The 22,682-nt window shown below is 39.2% G+C and overlaps 1 protein-coding gene across 20 annotated transcripts in view; it reads right to left on the bottom strand.

Annotated features, from left to right (window-relative positions):
* NEO1 (neogenin 1) overlaps positions 1-22,682 on the bottom strand; it is a 258,851-nt gene that overhangs the window by 33,309 nt on the left and 202,860 nt on the right. For 10 of the 20 annotated variants that reach the window (XM_015142627.3, XM_015142628.3, XM_077938021.1 and 7 more), the window contains 9 exon segments: positions 22,177-22,325; positions 21,663-21,801; positions 17,360-17,409; positions 16,009-16,156; positions 11,952-12,062; positions 10,374-10,568; positions 4,547-4,642; positions 1,252-1,475; positions 1,029-1,167 (listed from right to left, as the gene is read on the bottom strand). In XM_015142627.3, the coding sequence (XP_014998113.2) occupies positions 1,029-1,167; positions 1,252-1,475; positions 4,547-4,642; positions 10,374-10,568; positions 11,952-12,062; positions 16,009-16,156; positions 17,360-17,409; positions 21,663-21,801; positions 22,177-22,325 (1,251 nt within the window). 20 annotated transcript variants of the gene reach the window in all.

The following is a 22,682-nucleotide window of genomic DNA, read 5'->3' as shown; positions in this document are numbered from 1 at the left end:
AATATGTTTCTTGTGTTTCCATGTGATAGCTGAAAACTTTTAACATACTAGTAGGAAAATGAGCAAAGTAAGTACATCCTTAAATTTACTCAACTCTTCCTAAAATACTAGAATTCTCCTAGTATAAAATGTAAGGAAGCCTGGTGAAATGCAAATATCCTAAGGGAAAACACAATCTCAGTTGTTAGCTAATGGGTTGGGAGTGAAGTAAAAACATTTTATTAAAATGGTTGGCAAAGAAAGCAAACTCAAGGTCTGTTTAAACTTTGATGCACTGTATTTCTAACTCTTCAAATCCAACCCTTTTCTCTGTACGAAGTCCAAAGAACTGTGCAGAAGACAAAAAGACACTGAGGCCAAGCCCAGTTTGTGGATTTATAACTCTATTTTTTTTGTTATTTATATAGGAGAGAAAGAAATAGGAGGCCAAACTAGACAGAGATTTGAAATGGTTATGCATATCCCTAGACTAGGAAAGCCCAGGGGGTAGCAGAAAGGCATGTCTAGAAGTCAGCAAAAACCAAACAGACTCTCAAACCCAGATAGCCTGTTCTCTCTTTAATTTGCTTAGTCATCTTTTCTCTCTCGTCTCCACTTACAAAGACCTTCAGGATTATTACAGTGGAAGATTTTATAAGACACTAATTTGCTTGCAAGCAAACTGCAGAGGCAGCTTTGGGGTCACCTAGCAAAGTGTTCAGGCTCCAAGCAAGCATGGCATTGGAACTGTTTGGTCAAGGGCAGGTCACTTCATCTTATCTATATCAGTTTACCAGTAAAGCAGGATTAATGGCAATAATCCCTTACATCTACCCAGTGCTTTGTAATTTATGTTTTCCCTGTAGAATCCTGTTATTTGCTAATGTTCTTGCTCAGTAATTAAAAAAAAATAACTCATCAGCTGAAATAGCAAACACTGAATTCCAAATGTAGTTGCTCACCGTGTTTTGTAAATATGTCAATTCATGCACTCAATTCTTTCCTTGGGAAGTAAAAGCAGCCATGTGACATGGCTTCCGACAACATACCTAATTCAAAGGTGGTCCCATGCGCTGTCATACTCCATGTGCTTGATCTTCGACCTTTGGTCACCATCACAGAGAATTCATAGAGTGTATTCGGTTTTAAACCAGTCACCAAATAACTCAAAGTGGTTGCATTTGCATTCTGAAAAAAACATGAATTGAGAACTTTAAAATTAGAAAACATCAATGATTAGCTTTTTTTTGGCCAAGGCAAATGTGTCAGTACCTTGTACTTGGTGTTTGCTGGGATGTTGGTTTTCCATCGGACGGTGTAGTATCGGGAGTCTGTAATCTTCTGGTGCTTGGGCAGTGAGTTGTCTGCCCACGTAATCCTTATGGTGTCATGACTCAGAATGGAAGCCTGAACTCCCACTGGTGGCATCATGGGAGTGGGATCTGGCACTGGAGTGTATGGAGCATTAATAACAAATAAATCAACTTCAGAAGTGTCTGAGCAGAAAATAATTTAAAAAGGGAAGTGGCATTTTAATGTAAACAAAAATAAAATAAAAGGGAAATGCAGGGTAATATAATGGAATGAAAAGGTGAGAAATGGAGAAAAAAGAAAGAAAATTCGGAGTTAATAGATAACCACCATTCATTTAAAAGACTATTTCCACTTGTGTTCTTTCAGGAAAAAAATTACAGAAAAATGTTAAGAGAAGCAGTAATAAACTATATTCTCTACTGCATTCTATAGGCATATTAAAATGTTATAATCCAGTGATTATATTAATGTATTCATGCTTGAATTTTCTTAAAATAACTTGAAAATTCTACCTCCTGTTCAAAAAGGCTCATGAGGCTGGATGTGGCAGCTCATGCCTGTAATCCCAGCACTTTGGGAGGCTGAGGCGGGCAGATCACCTGAGGTCCGGAGTTCAAGACCAGCCTAGCCAACATGGTAAAACCCTGTCTCTATTAAAAATACAAAAATTAGCCGGGCATGGTGGTGGGTGCCTGGAGTCCCAGCTACTCAGGAGGCTGAGGCACAAGAATCGCTTGAATCTGGGAGGTGGGGAGGTTGCAGTGAGCTGAGATTGTGTCACTGTACTCCATTCTGGGTGACAGAGCAAGACTCTGTCTCAAAAAACAAACAAACAAACAAACAAACAAACAAACAAACAAACCCCCCCAAAACCAAAAAGGCTCACGAAGACAAAAACTGCTTTTAAAATCAGGGGTACAATTTCTAAACAAGCAATACAAAGCTCATGGTTTGAGATTTCAGCGAATGTGGCTGAATTTTTGGGACAAGAGTTATCTGTGCATATCACTATTCATGTAAGGGTCCAACTCTCAAAACCTGAGTCTTGAATATCAGCCATGGGTATTGAGGGTATCTGATATCCACAAAAGGTCAAGTTCAGACCTCCTGATGTCCTGGGTCTAAAGACAGTACAGTGACATAGCTGACACCATGCTGGACTATCTAATATAGTTTCTTCCATAGTCAGAGAACAACCCAGGGATGAATCCCCATCAGTTAAGGGAAATGCCATGGTTATCACAGTTCCAAGTAACAAACTTCACAAACTTTAGAAATCAGAGTACTATACAGTACTTATTTGATGGAAAGTCTATCCTCATGGAGCTCTCCTGTGCCATATACAACAGACACCTTCTCTGAGGCCAGAATGAGCACAAAAGCACCACGCACCACGCACCCAGGGCAATACAGCAGAGTCCATATGGGCTTTCCCAATTCATGCTTAGGTTTTCTAAGTATACACATACTGATTTAAGTTCACAGTTTACAATGGGTTTCTCACATAGCCATGGTGACTAGCCCTTATTACTCAAAATGTGGAATGGCATAGACCCTGTTTATGAATAACTGCTAAGCTAAAGTAATAGTCTCCATTTGTGTATTTCCTGCACAATGAGGACTAAAAATAACAGAGGAGCAGCATACATTATATAACCAAGAGCTTTGTTCAAAGTTTGGCAGGACACATACTAATTAGTTACAGAAAATGCACCTTCGAGTATAGAAGTCATTAGAATTCCTGGAGAAATTTTTTTTCTTATATGTAGCAACCCTTAGAAAACATATCTAGATGCCACATAAAAGAAAGTAATTTCAAACTTGTTTTTTATTATTAAAGCCTGATTTTAGAAAGTAGACCACTTATTTAAATATTATTTTTCACTGAATTTTTTTCTCCTTTTTGTAATACTAAAGCTATTTCTAAAAGAAATTATAAACTGTAAGCATATAGAAGACAGAACAGAACTACCAAATGCATAGTGGTCTTAAATAGAAGCTTAAAAAAAAGGACAGAGATTATTAGACCCCCTGATGTGATGGGTCCAATGGCAGTACAGTGACATAGCTTACACCCAAATAAAGCAAAAGGAACTCAAGAGTGTACTCTTCCTTCAGGAAAGGTAAGCCTTCCTTAAGAATGTTACCAAATCTGTACAATTATGCTACGTATCCAGCAGGCATCACTGGACAAGGCAGAATCAAAATTTGGGGAAATAAATGAAAAAGAACATTTCCAAAAATGAATTCTTTGGTTTCCAGTGCCTTTTAAAAAATTTATAACTCTAACATATTTACTTTAATAAACTTTCTCTTTCAGATCTAAATTAGATGTCACATATATCTATAGAAAAATTTACATGACATGTATATTACTTTATTTTAGAGATGTATTTTTTTGTTTGTTTTGTTTTTTGAGACAGAGTCTCGCTCTGTCGCCTAGGCTGGAGTGCAGTGGCATGATCTCGGCTCACTGCAAGCTCCGCCTCCCGGGTTCACGCCATTCTCCTTCCTCAGCTTCCTTAGTCGCTGGGACTACAGGCGCCCACCACACACTAATTTTTTGTATTTTTAGTAGAGACGGGGTTTCAGCATGTTAGCCAGGATGGTCTCGATCTCCTGACCTCGTGATCTACCCGCCTTGGCCTCCCAAAGTGCTGGGATTACAGGCGTGAGCCACTGTGCCTGGCCTTTAGAGATATTTTAAGTAGATAATTCAAAGAAAAACAATGAATATTTGGTCTTGCTTGTAATAAATGTATAACTGATGAAATGGCTAGTACCTCTGACCTTATACTCAAGCGTATGAAAGGCACACAGAAAAATACTTTCCGAACCAACTCAGGTGGCTAGTAATGCAAATGATGTTGGGTTCACGAATCACATGCATTTATTGCCGCAGTCAGTAACATGCATTTTTTTTGACTCACTTTAGTTTCAACTCACATGCCCAAAAGATGGAAAATCACTTTTAATTATCTAAAAACTCTGCTTTCCACATCCTAACAAATTAAGAACATGTGTATATATCTACACAGAATGGCTTACGTGGCAGAATTAGAATCTTCCAAAAAATGCAAAACAGGAATTAACAGAACTTTCCATGCTGAAAGCCCACTTTCCATTTGAAGTCAGCACCCGAATGTGCCATACGCTTTTTCTTCACTAACACCTACGGGATAGGCCTCATGCCAATATTCTGCCTAAGCTGTTGGGAAAAGTGCTGGAGACTAGGAAAGATAGGATTCCTTACCTGTGTGAGGCCTGGTCACAGCACTCTCGTATAGCGGGATGCCTTCACCCACATTATTAAATGCTTTCAGGGTAATCACATAGTGAGAGCTCGGATCTGAAGAAAAGGCACACACATAAAAAATGCTCACTACAGAATTTTAAAAATTCAAGGGTGGCTGTGCATAATCTTAACCACAGAAGAATTCAAGAAAGATAACTTAACAATTTTTTATGGGGGATTATTTCAGGGTGCGGGGACATGTGGAGATGGAAGCACACATAGTACAGAAAAACTGGCCGGGACCAACTTCCTGGATTTAGTCTCAGTAGAGGAGGTGGGCTGTGCTTGAATTCTCTCTTGGCCTCTCCTATGGTTTAGTGATGTTCAGGGTATGATGTAGGGCTTGGCTGAGACTGAAGAGATAAGATTTAATGTGCTGAAGCCTGCAGATGGAGCTTGGAATTAAATAAACTCCTTTCATTCCCGGAAGCACAGCGATGACAACAGACAAGGTAGAGAAGTAGGAGATAAACTGTGAAGTCAGTAAGTGCTCAATGTCCTTGACTCTCCAAGTGGCCTCCAAATCCAGAAATGGCCAAACCTCATCTAGCCATCATGCCTCATGAGCCATGTCTCATGTGGCATGTGTTACTTCAAAAGCTTCAAACAGCTGCATTTTTGGCCGCCCACCTACTCCCTGGATTGCCACTAGAGGGCAACAAATAGAGGCAGGTCTTCCTGTGTCAGGACTGACAACAAATGGAATCAGTAAGACTTACTTCTTGACTGGCAAGGAAAAAGGGTTTTGGGCAACATAATAGATAGTAATGTCATTCACTGAGATTGGGAAAAGGGGCAAGAACAATCACGATACACATGTGCAAGGCTTGATTCTAGGTCCTCTTCTATTCCCACTCTTTGCTCTCACCCTATGCACTTTCGTTCATTTCCTTAGTTTTGATTAGCATGTATGTGTCATCAATTACAAATACAGATCTCTAGTCTGGATCTTTCTTATGAGTACCAGACCTTTATGTTCAATTGTCTGTTTGGCATTTCCTCTTGGGTGTCTCAAATCTGTCCCTCCCCACCCTGCCTCCAGCTTCAGACCAGCTCCGGTGTCTCCTAGTTTAGTAAACGACACTACCACCAATCCTGCTGCTCAAGCCAGAAACCTGGGAGTTATTAAGACCTCCTTTTCCCTCATCCCCTCCAGACAAACAATCAAGTTTTATTGAATCTACTACTTGTCTTCTCCCACCACTCTTTGCCTAGTTCTCTGTGCTCCATCACTACCGGCCACTTCTCAGTTCACTGAGCACTGTGTTCTCTCCAACACGGGGCCTTCTTGCTTGCAGCTTCTCCCTATGCTGGGGACACATCCCACTCTTCCTGTTTACCTAGGTAAGCCTATTCATCTGAAAGGGCTCAGTCCACACTGGACTAACCTCTCTAGTTACAAAGCCCATTTCCTTCCTCAGCACTGTGAACAATTTCAATTATTTTTGAATTGTATTATTTCTAATAATTGTAAGCACATCTGTCTCATTCTCTGCTCTATTTCTAGCACAGTGTCTGGGATATTGTTAAGTGTTCATTAAATATTTGCTGATCAATCAACAGGTTTGAGGAAGAATGCATTAACTTTAACTTTGGGCCAGATGGAATATGAGATATATGATGTTTATATGGATTTGAAGCTCAGGGGAGAGTTCCAGGCTGATGAATAGATGAATTGCTAACTGTATTTCTCCACCTCTCACTTGCTTCTTTAACTCAACATCATATGCATCTTAGATCTATCTAGGTCAATAATTATAGCTCAAGCTTATTTTACTTTATGCCACATTAAATTTTTTGCTACTCTGTAATATGTACTCCATTTTCTAATAAATTCTATCTGTTTACTCTCTTCTGCACATGCAGCACTCCTCTCATCTCTCTGTTTCAAATGCTATTTTGATTCTATCTTTTGAGCTCAGGTGTTTCTTCCCTGACTGCTCTACTGTGTCTTGCTAGCTCTCCCTTCTCTGAACAAAATTCACTTCAACTCACTTCATTGTTTCTTGTGTTTTCTTTTTGTTCTGTTAGACTGAAAGCACCTGAAAATCAAGGACCATGTCCTGTCAATACTGCAAAGGAGTTTCACGTCAGTAGCTGCATAAAGGAAACGGCATGAGGCTGGTCACTACAGGGACATTTTTTTTTTTTTCTTTTCAGACAAGGTCTTACTTTGTCACCCAGCTGGAGTACAGTAGTATAATCGACTCACTGCAGCCCTGACGTCCAGGGATCAAGCGATCCTCCCACGTCAGCCTCCCAAGTAGCTGGGACTACAGGCACATGCCACCATGACTGGCTAATTTTTTAAATTTTTTGTAGAGATGAGGTCTCAATATGTTGCCCAAGTTGGTCTTGAACTTCCGGGCTCAAGCGATCCTCCTGCCTTAGCCTCCCAAAGTGCTGGGATTACAGATGTGAGCCACTGTGCCTGGCATTTTTATTCTACCAGCAAAGCTTTCCTTTTGCTCTCTAACAATTGTCTTAAAAGATGTTCATGTGGGGATACATTTCCTAGGTTAACTGTACTGCTTCTTCCTTGTAAGGAAAAGATAAAGGCTGCTTTTTTTTGGAATAAAGATTTAAATCCCAGCTTGTTTTCTAACAGAAAGGATGAATATAACTCATCTGTTAGGCACTTGAAGTTGTTCTTAGGAAAGATGTTTACAAGGAGACAATTTGAATGAAAATTTGGTCAGGGCAGATTTTAACTTTAAAAACGAGTGTTTCAAAAAAGATCTATAATGATAATCCAATTTGGAAAAGTAATTATACCTGACAAAATAAATTATTTATTATAAAACATAAATATTTCTCGAATTCTTTTGCTTTTAAAATCAACGGTGTGGTGGCTCATGCTGGTAATCCTAGCACTTTGGAAGGCCAAGGTGGATGGATCATCTGAGGTCAGGAGTTCGAGACCAGCCTGGGGCAACATAGTGAAACCTCATCTCTACCAAAAACACAAAAATTAGCTGGACGTGGTGGCGCATGCCTATAATCCCAGCTACTCCGGAGGTTGAGACAGGAGAATCATTTGAACCCAGGAGGTAGAGGTTGCAGTGAGCTGAGATGATGCCACTGCTCTCCAGCCTAGACGACAGAGTGAGATGTTGTCTCAAAAAAAAAAAAAAAGGAAAAAAAAAATCAACTATGAGGTATAATTAGCATACAATAAAATGTATCAAGTGTACATTTACAGTTTTGACAAATATATATATCTTGCATAATAACCACCAAAATCAAGATATAGAATATTTCCAATTCTCCAAGAAGCTCCCTGGTTCCCTTGTAGTTGATTCCTACCACCCCTGGTTCCAGGCAACCACTGATCTTGCTTTGTCACTATAGACGAATTCTGCCTATTTTGTAATTCACAAAATGTAACAGCATAGTATGTAGGGGCTTGTGTTTGACTTCTTTGCTCAGCATGTTTGTGAGATTAATTCCTGTTGTGTCTTGATAGCCTATTAATTGATGAGTAGTACTCCATGGATATATCACGATTTACCACTTACCTGTTGATGAAAATTTGTTATTTCCCCTTGTTCACAAAGTTACTATGAACATTGTATATAAGTTTTTACGCAGACATGTATTTTTTTTTCTTTTAATTAATTATCTACATGTGGGATTTTACTAGGTTATATGTTTAACTTTATGAGAAACCGCTGAACTGTTTTCCAAAGTGGCTGTACTATCAAACATTCCCACCAGCTAGTATGAACATTCCAGTTCTGTATCCTTGTTGATATTTGTTATTGCCAGTTTATTAATGTTTAGCAATTCTAGCGAGTATGCAATAATATTTCATTGTGGGTTTAATTTGCATTTTCTGATGATTAATGTTGCTGAGCATCTTTTCATATGGTTATTGTCCACTCATGTATTTTCTTTGGTATAGTGTCTGTTCAAATCTCCTGCCCACTTTTTATTGGGCTGCCTTCTTATTACTGAGTTGTAAGAGTTTTATATATTTTAGACTCAAATTCTTTGTTAGATATTTAAATGGTGGGTATTTTCTCCAAGTCTGTGGCTTGCCTTTTCATTTTATTGGTATCTTTATAAAAGTAGAAGTTTTAAAATTTTGATGAAATCCAATTTATCAATTTTTAAATTTTATGATTTGTGCTGTTTTACAACCTGAGAGGTCCTTGCTTATCCCAAAGTCATAAAGATTTTTTCCTATGCTTTTCTTCTAGAATTGTTGTCCCAAAGTCATTTGCGTCTTGCATTTAGGTCTGTTTTTGCATATAGCGTAAGACAACAGTTAAAGTTCTTTTTCTTTCTGATATGGATATCCAGGTATTCCCACACCTTTTGTTAAAAAGGCTATCTTCTCCCCACTAAATTATCTAAGCAGCTTTTCCAAAAACCAACTGACTATATACATATGGATCTATTTCTGGACTCTATTCTGTTCCATTGATCTATAACATCTACCTTTACAATACCACCACTATGTCTCAATTATAAGAAGACATGAAATCAGGTAGTATGGGTCTTCTAATTTTACTCTTTAAAAAAATTGGCTATTCTAGTTCCTTTGATTTTTCATAAAAATTATTAGAATCAGCTTATCAATTTCTACAAAAAAGCCTACTGGGACTTTTCTTGGACTGCACTGGGGGGAACTGTCACCTTAGTAATATCATGGCTTCCAACCAATGAACATGGTATCTTCATTTAAGTATTCTTTAATTTCTCTCAGCAACAATTTTCTATTTTCAGTGCACAGATATTACATACATTTTGTAAGTCTGCTCCTAAGTACTTCATATTTTCTGGTGCTATTCTAAGTGGTATTGTTATTTTAATTCCAATTTCCAACTGCTTATTATTAGTATATGGAGATACAACTGTTTTTGTATATTCACTTTGTATCTTGTGGCCTTGCTAAATTCACTTAAGAGTTTTAGTGGCCTTTTTGTAGATTCCTTAAGATTTTTTACCCCAGTTACAATCAACAGACATAGTGCCCAGATATTGGTTTCCAAAATCATTTTTCATAAAATAAATTGGGGTTCCTTAGAGAAATGGCTGGTTCCAGGGCTGAGGCTAGGGAAATACTAGATGAGCCAGGAACATCTTACCATGTTGTCAAAAAGGAAGAAGGTGCTCAAAGAAAGATGGAAGATGTCAAATGGACACAGGAACCAGTTATAAAGAGACTCCCATTGGCCATTCTCTTCATGGGGGTGAAAGAAAGTTCTTCCTTATCATAGGATGTTAACATTTGTAGAGGAAATATGGAATTAGGAAATCACCATCGGGGAAACAACTTTCTAATAACTGTTACTACAGATGCTGAAACTAGTGAGTGAAAGTGTAATGGGAAACAAGATACTTATAAAGACTCAAAGTATCTCCTCCACAAGACACTTTTAATTACAAAGGAAAAAATAACAATTTTATAGCAGGAAAATGTGGCAGATGCCATTTTAGCCAACTGATTAAAGTGAACATCATTATCAATATAGGCTGTAATGTGCCTCCTGATATGATGCACTGACAGGAACCTAACACTTCTACCCTATTCCTTCCAAAAATGCATAACCTGAATGTAATGAGGAAATATTAAGCCAAGTCTCAATTGAGGAGCATTCTGCAAAATATAGATGTAAATGTGGTTAAATGTTAACATTTGGGGAATTCAGGTGAATAACATACAGAAATTATTTGTACTATCTTTTGCAATTTTCTTGTAAAAATAAAAATATTACATAAAAGGTTAAAAAGAAAGGAATCACCTACACAATTAACTTTCTCTACTTAGCAAACATACCCAGATTTTCAATGGTGTAATAGCGCTGTTTATAGTCCACTTTGATGGTCTGGGCATGAGGGCTGCCAATGCCATAACCAATGGCATAACCTCTGACCACAATGTTCTGATTCTCCGGAGGAGTCCAGCTCACTACGATGCTAGTGACGAGCGGGCGTACGTGAAGAGAGCTAGGCACTTCAGGAACACGAGTTTCTGGGAAAGAAAAGTGGAAAAGCAAGATGAGATATACTGTCCTTTAAAATATCTCACCATCCTTGGGGAATCGTGTTTAGCCTCCTGCCACACTATTTGGGGCTAAGTTTTTTACATTATGCCAATAGTTCAAAGAGAAACTGTATGTATAGTAAAATATAGCCCAAGATTTTACTGCATTCTAAGAAAAAAAAAACAAACCTAAACAGCTTTAAATACAAGACACTGCAATATTAATTTGGAAGGGAAAACAGATACAAGAACCTCTTCTGCCCCAAAGGGGAAAAATAAATTTTCTTTCAATAGTTACCATCTCTCTTGGTCCCACATCCCATTCCCAAACTCTACCAGGTGGAATGAGAAAGGCATAAACTGAGTAATTGGAAGCCTGTTGTTAACAGGTGTTTAAGCATCACATTATAGCAATAGTACTAATTACTAACTCCCCTAAGTAGTATGATAAACCAGAAAACATGAAATTTTAGAGCCATAGTTGATTCAATTGGTGAGAGACTAAGAGGCTTACAAAGGAGGAAATTTACATGCTCTTTCACATACACCGTTTTCAGGGCATAAATTACGACCTTAATTAAAAAATTAGTAAACTGAGGCCAGGCATGGTGGCTCATGTCTGTAATCCCAGCACTCTGCAAGGCCAAGGAGAAAGACTCACCTGAGCCCAGGAGTTCAAGACCAGCTTGGGCAACATAGTAAGACCCTATCTCTAAAAAAAATAGCTAAGTGCGTTGGCACACACCTGCGGTCTCAGCTACTCAGGAGGCTGAGGTGGGAGGATCGTGCTTGAGCATGGGAGGTCGAGGCTGCAGTGAACCATGACTGCACTCTAGACTGGGTGAGTTTGTTAGACCACTTTTCAAAAAAAAAAAAAAAAAATTAGTAAAATGAGACTCAGAACAAGAACTCAGGTCTTTTGCCTCCCAAGTCCAGCACCTATCACTGATAAAGGTGCTACCTATACACATGCCTTTGGAAGTACTCACTGAATGAACAGGTGAGAAAAAGGGCAAGGTGTCCAGTACTAAAAGAAAAGGGAAACTGCCGTTGAAACAAAGGCATGATTTATGTGGCTCAGCCTTAAATTTTACATCATCCATCTACTTAATGGCCTTGGTGGAAAAAAATGCAACTTATAGCACATACACATTTTTATTTGCTCTAGTTCTGCTTGAAAGGACAGTTCGCTACAAGGCACTGCAAAAAATCCATTCCAGCAGCCTGGTGCAATACAGGAATGACAGCAGTGTGATACACTAATGTTCAGACTTGAGCCATATCCAACCCACGTCTGTGGCTTTCCAGTTTGACTCATTTGACTACAGTTAGTATTTATTGTGTGTCAGTCTTGCCAATTGTTATTCTTACCATCTAGGTCACTTTCAAAAGTTTCAGCAGACAGCCAGTCAGTTGCCGGGCCTGTACCATTGATTGTTAGAGCAGCCACTCGGAAATTATACTCAGTCCCCCGATCAAGACCTGAGACCAAATGACAAAAAAGACAACTGAAACCAGAGCTTTGGAAAAACAAAAGATTAATAATCCCTCATTAAGGCAAGTATCTCAGTCACCAACTCAGTATATAGCTTGACAAAGTTTCAGTTAAAGTTAATACAGTGTAAGCAAAATGCAAATACAACATAGAGTAGTTTCCATCTCCAAATAAAGCAAAGGCTGAAGCCCACACAATCTAAGAGGAAAACAGAAATGACTGAAGCTCCCGGGAGATTACAGACTTTTGTTTAAAAGCTTGAAGGTACCTGAGAGATCATTCAATGCAATCCCTTTATTGTGTTACAAAGAAAGCTAAGGCCAAAAAGAGGCCAAGAACAATGAAAGAGTTACAACAAAGGAACAAAGGTATCTGGTCTTAGAAGGCACCAAAACCTAAGAAGGAAAGAATGCAAAGATGTAAATCCTATTGAGTTACCTCTGTTCTCCGAGCCACTTCACAACCATGGCAGAAAAATTTTAAGCACCAAATATGGTCTCAAAATCTATTCCTTAACAACCAATTGCTCATAGATTATATAGTAAGTAAAAGTGGAAATTGACCCAACCCTTTGTTACGCAACTTTTAATACATTACCAGCTAATAAAGTACGTGATCTACCAATGTATCAAAGGCAACAAAGATGCACACAGAAAAGTCTGTTCTACAAATCAGGGCAACAGTACTGAGAATGTAACTTGGCCAGGACACGAGAAAAGCCCTGGTTTGGTTAACTAATCCTGTCCCGTGGTGGGGAGAAGAGTTGGTAGGTTCTATCTCAACAGGCCTTCCTGACAATCTGTGTGCCCCACAAAGCAAGGAGCAAGACAAAAGAGAGGAGCAAAATGCCTGGACCCAAGTCAATTTATCTCCTTGAACTCAATGAACCAGAAAGTACTAGACTGTTTGTTGACAGATAATCATCTGGACTACTAGCAAACACTGCTCAGTGAAGCTCCTGAAAGAATCCAACCAATCATTCCCTGTCTTTTGGGGACAATTAGGATGTAAGAGAGAGCAAGCAAAAATGAGGTACCATGCAGAGGCTGAGTTTCCTCTCCCTCTAAGTACCCTATAGAGTTTATAGGCTACAACTAAGGTATACAATACATATCATAAAGATACGGCAAGATCTGTTTAGTGCTGTAACGACAATTACTTCTGCCTAAAATTTAATCATATAATGTGTTGTTGGTAAAGGATCTTGGTGATCCATATTGCTCCCTAATACTTATCAGGCTTCAAGTTAATGCTTTAAGAGTGCAAGCATCTCCATTTTTGTTCACCATTGTATACTCAGTGCCAGAACATGCCAACAAAAGTTCAATGAAATCTATTAAATGAATACATCCAGATATGATTTTAAAATGTAAGAATTTTCTTGATAAATATAAAGCCATTTTTACCATAAAAATTCTATTTTGCTTACACATCAAATGTTTCATTGAGAAAATGAATAATCTCCTCATGGGCAAGGACCATATTCTTTTTTTAACAGCAACAGGAATGGTGCCTAGTATATAATAAATACAACTAAATATTCAAAATGAAAAGCCTTACGAATGGCAAATGTTATTTATCTGAATGTAGAGTAAAATATGAAACTGACTTTTTTTTTTTTTTTTTTTTTGGAGAGACAGAGTCTCCCTCTGTTGCCCAGGCTATAGTGCAGTGGCACAATCACGGCTCACTTCAACCTCTACTTCCTGGGTTCAAATGATCCTTCCACCTCAGCCTCTCAAGTAGCTGGGACCACAGGCGAGCACCACCACACCTGGTTAATTTTTATACTTTTTTTTTTTCAGTCTCTGCTTATCCATTAACATTTTTGTATTTTTTGTAGAGACACAGTTTCACCATGTTGCCCAGGCTGGTCTCAAACTCTTGAGCTCAAGGAATCCGCCTGCCTCAGCCTCTCAAAGTGCTGGGATTACAGGAGTGAGCCATCATGCTCAGCTGAAACTGACTTTGAGAACATCTGTGGCCAGTGCTCCCTTAGTGATATTTCTCAGTACCGTCTACTGCAGTCATGATATGGACTGCAGCTAAGAGATGTGGGGTTCTTGTGAAGAAGCTGGAAGACTGAAAGATAAGCCCCTGGAGACAAACATTCACCTTCTCCTATTTTGAAGGAAGTCAATCCCATTTGTGAGGTGAGGAGTGAGAAGCTTGCTGATTACTAGAGCACAGTTTTTCACTGTCAATGGCTCTCTCAATTTTTAGAAACTTATACCTATAAACAAGGGAAAACATTATGCTTTTTTTCTGAGACAGAGTCTTACTCTGTTGCCCAGGCTGGAGTGTAGTGGCACGATCTCAGTTCACTGCAGCCTCTGCCTCCCCAGTTCAAGAGTTTCTCATGCTGCAGCCTCCTGAGTAGCTGGGATCACAGGTGCGTGCCACCATGCCCAACTAATTTTTGTATTTTTAGTAGAGATGGGGTTTCACCATGTTGGCCAGGCTGGTCTTGAACTCCTGACCTCAGGCGATCCACCTGCCTCAGCCTCCCAAAGTGCTGGGATTATAGGCATCAGCCACTGCACCTGGCTGGAAAACATGACACTTTCTGGCCCCAGATTTTGGTTCTCTCAAGAACCTGGTCCCTGGGGTCCCAGGAAAGTGGGTGATGCCAAGCTTCTGTAATCCTTTCAATGTCTACCCAGGAGAGATAAAATACAAAGAAAGTTAAAGTTTCCAAAGGGTGATTAAATTAATTCTTGGGCTTAGATAATAATGACAATATCGCCCATTCTTATAGTTCTTATCTACCAGCACGCTTTGGAGTTTCCTAGCAAAAAAATTACCCAAGTCAGAGCTTTTGTCCCAAGATTAAACATGCCCTGTGACTACACTGTTACTGCTACAGATAACTCACACCTTCTGGTTGTAAATGTACTAGACTCAAATTCATCTGTTTGCTTGCAAAACAGATGGGCTCTATTGAGTGACAAAACTAAGCTGATGCAGCTGAGGCAATACTCCAACAGGCCCAGCCCATGTGAGTTTACTCCTAGGACAGAGGTAGGGTGATGGTGCCAAAGCTGAGGCATGTGTAACTGAGCAGGACAGAGTCTTGGCACTGCTAAACTAATAAAGGAGTGGGCAGGATGGGGTCTGCTCAGACTACAGTAGATTCTGCAGCCATATTAAGCATCTATGAAAACCCAATGGAACAAGGACAGCTTGGGGCATCTGTCTCAATTCTTTGTAGGCATGATCCCAATATTCACAGGGTGAAAGCACTTAATCTGGCTTCCATGTTTCTCCTGCAAAAGAACCTTACCCTTGCTTAGCCAACTCTACTTCCCCTACTTGAGGAAGACGGGGGATTCTCTGTGATCTCCAGGGTGAACCCATATTAGATACACATTTGGATCAATTTTTACCAGGTATGCCACTTATTCTGTTGCATATGAAGGGAAAACTATACAGAAGGAGCTATGCCTGATAGTATTTTCTAAAATGTTATCGTGTCCATAGTCATATGTATGATTATTGCAATGAGGCAGCTATTCACAAATACTGTTTCAGGCTACGTACACACGAGTGGTGGTCGGTATTACAAAAACCATTTTGTAGACCTCAGTTACCAACTAGACTGAGTGGAGTAATTTCCATACTTATATAACTTTGTTTAATCATTTTTTCAGATTACAAAAAAAAAATACATACATGCAAAAATGAAAACGTGGAGAATGCAGAAAACACAAGAAAGGAAAAATCAAACTCAATCTCACCACTCAGAGATAGCAGAACCTTTAAGAATGTTTTCCACTAATCTCTATCAAGTCAGAAGTGGACTGAACCATTAAAAATTTTCTGAACCATTTTAAAATTGCATAAGTCGACAGCTCAGAGCAGTCATTAGATTAGCATAATTCAATATCTGAGAAAGACACAGTCTACCTTTTGCCTATGTGCAAGGTAGCTTACCTTCAATCAGCTGAGACAGCTGTGTCCCGCTTACCAAGGTCTCAGTGACATCACTCTTTCGGGAGGCCTTTCGGTAGCGAATCTTGTAGCCAGTAATCTGCCCATTTTGTGTGGCTGGAGCAGGTGGCTGCCAGTGAATCATAATACTCTGCACAAGACAGGATTATAGAAAAAAGGCTGAATATATCAAAAGCTTGGTCCTGTTTTACATATTTTTATCCTGATTTCACAGTGTAAAGAGAAGAAGCATAGAGGCAGCAAGGTACTCAGAGTTTTACAAAGTTATTTAACAATCACTCAAAAATACCTTTAAATTCTAAAACCCTCAAGGATCAAATGGGAAGATTATACATTCAAGTAGTACCCTCTGGACCCCTGATCTCCTGGCTGTTTTGCCAGAAGGATGATGTTGGCTAAAAGTCTCAGAAAAGTTTTCAGAAGGAAAGTATAAGAAGGCCAGAAGCCCATGGATTAGGGAAGTAAACTATTATTAGGTATAAAGATTCTTTCCCGTGTCCAGTGCAGAAGAGCTGAAATCTTCATCTAAAACTCTTTAAAAAGGGGATGATTAATTAACAGCTGGTTGCCTCTTAAAAGACAAAAAGGAATCCTATAGTACTTTCTTATTTTTTTAGAGTAGGGGGTCTCACTCTGTCACTCAGGCTATAGTGTAGTTGCATAATCATGGCTCACTGCAGCCTTGAACTCACGGGCTCAAGTGATCCTCTCACCTCAGCCTCCGAGCCACTGCATTTGGCTCTCTATAGTACTTCTTGAAAGGACTGAATATCTCAGTTGTCTGTGTAGTCCAGAAGGGCTCTGAGCCTCTGAGAGGCATACACGGCCCTAAGAACACAGCAAACTTGGCTAGGAGGGACAGTTTGAGGAGATACAACCAATCTGACAGAGGTCTGCCTTTGATTCACATGGGCTCATCTCACAGCACTAAGGAACCATGTTAAAAACAACTTATTTCCTTCTGCCGTACCACTAAGATTCGGAACAGTTAACATCTAGAATGTAATGTTTTACAGAAAAAGAACAATTTATTTGCAGAAACGCTAAAGCAGTTTTGGCATCAGAGAAAGGAAGCAAAATTAAGGAGAATAAATGAGTTGGTTTTTAAGCCCAGCTTTAATGCAAGTGTAATATCTATGTCTTTTTATTTCTTTGCTTGTGATTTTTTTCAGTTAGGCTCTAATTTATAGGTTTAGTATTTTCAAATGCAGACTATTACAACACTGCCATTCATTTATTTTGATGCTTTCCCACAGAATCTCCCTTTCTATAAGCCCCTGTGAGGCGCAATAGTATACCAGTAAAAATGAACAGCAGCGTCATAAAGTTTTACCTTTGAATTTCTCACTTCCAAGGACAGATTCTGAGGAGCAGCACTGGGAACTAGAGAAGCAAACAAAAAAAAATTTTTTTTTTTTAAAAAATCACCCACACATCACCCATCATGTGATCATCTTGACTGGACTTTATTTTTTTTTTTTTTTTTTTTTTTTTTTTTGAGACAGAGTCTTGCTGTGTCACCCAGGCTGGAGTGTAGTGGCGCGATCTCGGCTCACTGCAAGCTCCGCCTCCCGGGTTTACGCCATTCTCCTGCCTCAGCCTCCGAGTAGCTGGGACTACAGGCGCCCGCCACCACGCCCGGCTAGTTTTTTGTATTTTTAGTAGAGACGGGGTTTCACCATGTTAGCCAGGATGGTCTCGATCTCCTGACTTCGTGATCCACCCGCCTCGGCCTCCCAAAGTACTGGGATTACAGGCTTGAGCCACCGCGCCCGGCCAACTGGACTTTAAACAAATGCAAATCTCAAACACTGATTACGTGACCAGATCTAAACTAGCTGCCAATGCCCTCATGTTGACAATACTATGTGGATGACATATGGCCATGCCTGGTTCAATTTTTAACATAAGACACTTTCATATGGGAAAGCACCCACACCCAGGCCAGGTTGTACCTTTGGGAAGTCAGATATTTATTTCAAGGATGTATAGTGGCTCTGAACTCTTCTAAAAACTCTCAACTTTTCTAGACCTCGTATGTACTCAGAACCTTAAATGCATTCTTTTGAGTATTATTGATGATGGTTTATCTTTTTTTTTTTTTTTTGAGACTAAGTTTCACCCTTGTTGCCCAGGCTGGAGCACAATGGCGCAATCTTGGCTCACAGCAACCTCTGCCTCCTTGGTTCAAGTGATTCTCCTGCCTCAGCCTCCTGAGTAGCTGGGATTACAGATGCCTGCTACCAAGCCTGGCAAATTTTTATATTTTTAGTAGAGATGGGGTTTCACCATGTTGGCCAGGCTGGTCTTGAACTCCTGACCTCAGGTGATCCACCTGCCTCGGCCTCCCAAAGTGCTGGATTACAGGCATGAGCTACCGCATCTGGCCCTGGTCTATCTTTATCTTGGCAGACAATCATGTTTTTCTGGAATACGGCAAGTGACTGAATGGGGTAATGACATTATGGATCAAAATGAGATGTACATACATCAGTAAGCCTGGCTTTTCTTGTGGAGTTTCTAAGCTGGTTTTGAAGGCAGTTCCCAAGGAGAGCAAAGATATTTAAGCAATGACAGCTGGTAGAGTGAACCATCTGGCTTCCTGAGGCAACCAGATACCAGAAAATACTCATTTAGAAGTGAGAAGTTTGGGACTGTTGGTTAAACAAACAGCCACATAACTTTAGTTCTTCACTTTATTTATTTATTTTTTTTGAGATGGAGTCTCGCTTTGTCACCCAGGCTGGAGTGCAGTGGCATGAACTCGGCTCACTGCAAGCTCCGCCTCCCGGGTTCACGCCATTCTCCTGCCTCAGCCTCCTGAGTAGCTGGGGCTACAGGCGCCCACCACTACGCCCGGCTAATTTTTTTTTTGTATTTTTAGTAGAGACGGGGTTTCACCGTGTTAGCCAGGATGGTCTCGATCTCCTGACCTTGTGATCCACCCACCTCGGCCTCCCAAAGTGCTGGGATTACAGGCGTGAGCCACAGCGCCCGGCCTAGTTCCTCACTTTAGAACATAACCCAGGGTTATCTCAAAGTGTGTGGCCCACACGTTCTCTAGTATCTCCCTTCATATTGGTGAGAGCAAGCAAAGTAAACCGAATTTGTTTTCTCTGCACTCACAAATTGCTGACTTTAGCCCTTCTCTCCCAATCCACTCATGGAAACCTCTCCTTTTCTGTCTCTAACATCTGGTGACCAGGTATACAACTAAGTGTCCACTGTACTATAGCTTCTGGAAGACAAAACAATGTGTCTTGCTAATTTCTGTAATTTGTGCCCAGCAAAGTGCCTTAAGCCTACACTCAGAGATTCAGGTAATGAGGGTCTAGAGTAGGACCTAGGCACATGGTGTTTTGAAAAAAGTACATTAATGATCCAGTCATCTCCATGTTAAGAAGTGACTGAGTTGCAGAGGCATCCAACATAGCTGTCATAATTGTCTTCATTATCATCATTATAGTAAAGATTTGCTGCATGGTCATTACATGGCAGGCACTTATTCCTTATAATAATCTCAGGACAGAGTTTCTATTATCATTTCCATTTTGTAGATCAGAAAACTACAGAAGAGGTAGAGGGAAGTTAACTTGTCCAAGATATTTGTTTCACCTGGTATCGGAACCAAGATTTGCATTATTCCAAAGTGCTTCCCCTAGCCACCATGCTGAGATGTGTTCAATTCCCACAGATACTGTAGTCAACATGCCAACACACTTAATGCAGTTAAAATTTGCCTCATGTGTAGATTTAAGAGCCTACAGTAAACTTTTTTTTCCCTTAACTTTTCCCCAATATCTTGACTAACTGGCTTATGTAGTTCAGTAGCCAAGGTATAACCACCTACAGTTTATTTGTTTTCTTTTTCCCAACTTTTTTTTTTTTTTAGACAGCATCTCACTCTGTCACCCAGGCTGGAGTGCAGTGGTGCAATCACAGCTCATTGAAGCCTTGACCTCCCTGGGCTCAGGTGATCCTCCCACCTCAGTCTCCTGAGTACTAGGATTAAAGATGTGTGCCACTCATGCCCAGCTATTTTTTTTTTTTTTTAAAGTAGAGATGGGGTTTTGCCATGTTGTCCAGGCTGGTCTTGAACTCTTGGGCTCAAGTGAGCTGCCCGACTTGGCCTCCCAAAGTGCTGAGATTACAGGTGTGAGCCACTGCACCAGACTTCCCAACTTTTTAATCCTGAGAACTGTCAAGCCCATGGAAAACAGTGGCAAGAATAGTACAATGAATGGCTATTATTTTCAGATTCACAATTATTAATATTCTGCAACCTCTGCTTTATTTATCTTACTCTATGTATATGTATACAGATTTATCTCTCTACATATTGTTTCTGAATCATCTGAGAGATGACTGCAGTCATCATACTTCACTCCAAAATTCTGCAGTGTGTATCGCCACGTATCTCCTACGAACAAGGACATCCTCCAACAAAATGCACAATACGAAAATCATACTCAGAAATTTTAACACAAAAATATTATCTAATATAGCTAATAACATCTAATATTTACTATTGCCTAATACTGTAAGTATCTAACATTAAGTAATTATACCAATAGTGTCCTTTATGGCTGTTTTTTTTTACGTCCAGATGCAGGATCCGAAGATCATACATATTTTATTTCATATGTCTTTACTCTTCTTTAATCTAGATTCTAGAATGATTCCTCAACCGTTTTTTTCTTTCACAAAACTAATATATTTTGAGAATCCAAGTCAGTTAAAATAAAAATTTTTTTTTGCAGAACTTCCCTCAATTGGGATGTGTCTCATTGTTTCATCATGATCAGATTCAAGTTAAATATTTTTGGGACTAATACAACAGAAGTAATATTGTGTCTTCCTCCACATATCACATAAGGAGGCACGTGATGTCAGCCTGTTCTTTTATTGGTGATGTTAAGTTTGACTATTTTCTTAAGGGAGTTAAACTATAGCTTCTAAAGCATGTGTGTTTATATAAGAGCTGTATACACATAAATAAATTAAAAAAAAAAGACATTTTTCTAAAACATTAGATTTAGCTGAGTTTCATGAAACAACATATACCCTTACTAAGTGCAATGAACTCTAATCTTTTCTGTTCTATTTTAAAAATATACATATTTTTAAATGCTGGTTTTGACCTACTTAATCTCTTTGGCAAGCTGTAGTTCAAAAAACACTGTTGTAGGTCATGGGTATGTATATAACTTAATTTAGAAATTCAGTCACAGGTGAGAAATAAAACAGTCACAAATATGGAGGAACTAGAAAGACTAATTTGGCATGCAAATATGATTGCTAAGTAGAACAAGGCTAGTCTTCCAAAAGCCCTGGAATGGTCTGTGTTATGAACAAGCAATGGTATTTACTTATATAAATGCTGAGAGCCTACTCAGTAAGAGGCACTTTATGTTCTATGTTTTCTCACTCAATCTTTATAGCAACTCAATGAAGTTGGTATTATCTACATTTTACATGTAAAGAAAGGTGTTCAGACTTTACTAAAGTCATATTACCAGAAAGAGGTAGAACTGGGATCTGAACTGAATCTTCTAGACATCAAAGCCCATGATCTTACAACTAAACCACCAGGGGCACCAAGCGTGGTATATTGTTCCAGAGGAAGAAAGACTCACCATCTGACAATGTTCGAACAGCAACATCTTGTGTGGAGACTCCAGGACCATGTTTATTGTAGGCCACCACTCGGAAACTATACTCTGTATATTTTTTCAACCCATTAATGGTGAAAGAGTGACTTGAAACATCAACATCCTTGAATAAAATAAAACATTTTATACATACACAACTCAAGCCAAAAGAAAAGTTGGAAATTAAAGAATTAGCTATACAAATTCTATATTCTACATGAAACAGATTTTATCCCTTTTACATAAGGTTCTTTAACAGTCAAAGCAGATTAATCATAAACTGACAATTTACTTAGAAATACTGCTTGATGTTCAGTGACCGCTGCTGGTAAAAACTACACAATAAAACTTGGTACAAAGAAATAGAATCTGTCAACTTTTCATTTCCTATATATCTTTTTCTCCCTCAAATTTCCAGTCAAGCAACTATTGAGTTTTGGAAATATATTTCGACTTTACTATTCCAATCAATGGTTTGAAAAGTTGCTTCACTTCATACCTGTTCTTTATCTGTCCCCTTTTCCATGTAGTACAATTTATAATTCTGAATTTCCCCATTGCCAGACACTGGTGTTTCCCACGTAACAGTGATGGAGGTAGGCGAGGTTGCATATGCACGAATGTTAGGTGCTGGGCCAGGGAGCTGAACTAGAAAGAAAAGTTTGAGATAGCAAGATATAAATGAAATGCTACACTCCTCAATAACTGTTTTTGGCAATATTGTCATATTGGCCATGTTTTAAAAATAATAGAAGCTAAGAAAACAATGGATTTGATTGAAGTGGTTTTAGAATAATATATAAACACATTTTCCTTTTTATGATTCAAATCAAAGCCAGAAATTACATTGAAAAACTTTCCTTGTGGTTTATAAAATCCCAGTTTTGCAGTGGGCCTACACAAGACATAAAAGGCAGTGAGCCGAGATCGCGCCACTGCACTCCAGCCTGGGCGACAGAGCGAGACTCCGCCTCAAAAAAAAAAAAAAAAAAAAAAAGAAAGAGA

This window comes from Macaca mulatta, chromosome 7 (genome assembly GCF_049350105.2).
Source record: "Macaca mulatta isolate MMU2019108-1 chromosome 7, T2T-MMU8v2.0, whole genome shotgun sequence".
NCBI classification, from domain to species: Eukaryota; Metazoa; Chordata; class Mammalia; order Primates; family Cercopithecidae; genus Macaca; species Macaca mulatta.
This window is presented reverse-complemented; position numbering and strand designations above follow the sequence as displayed.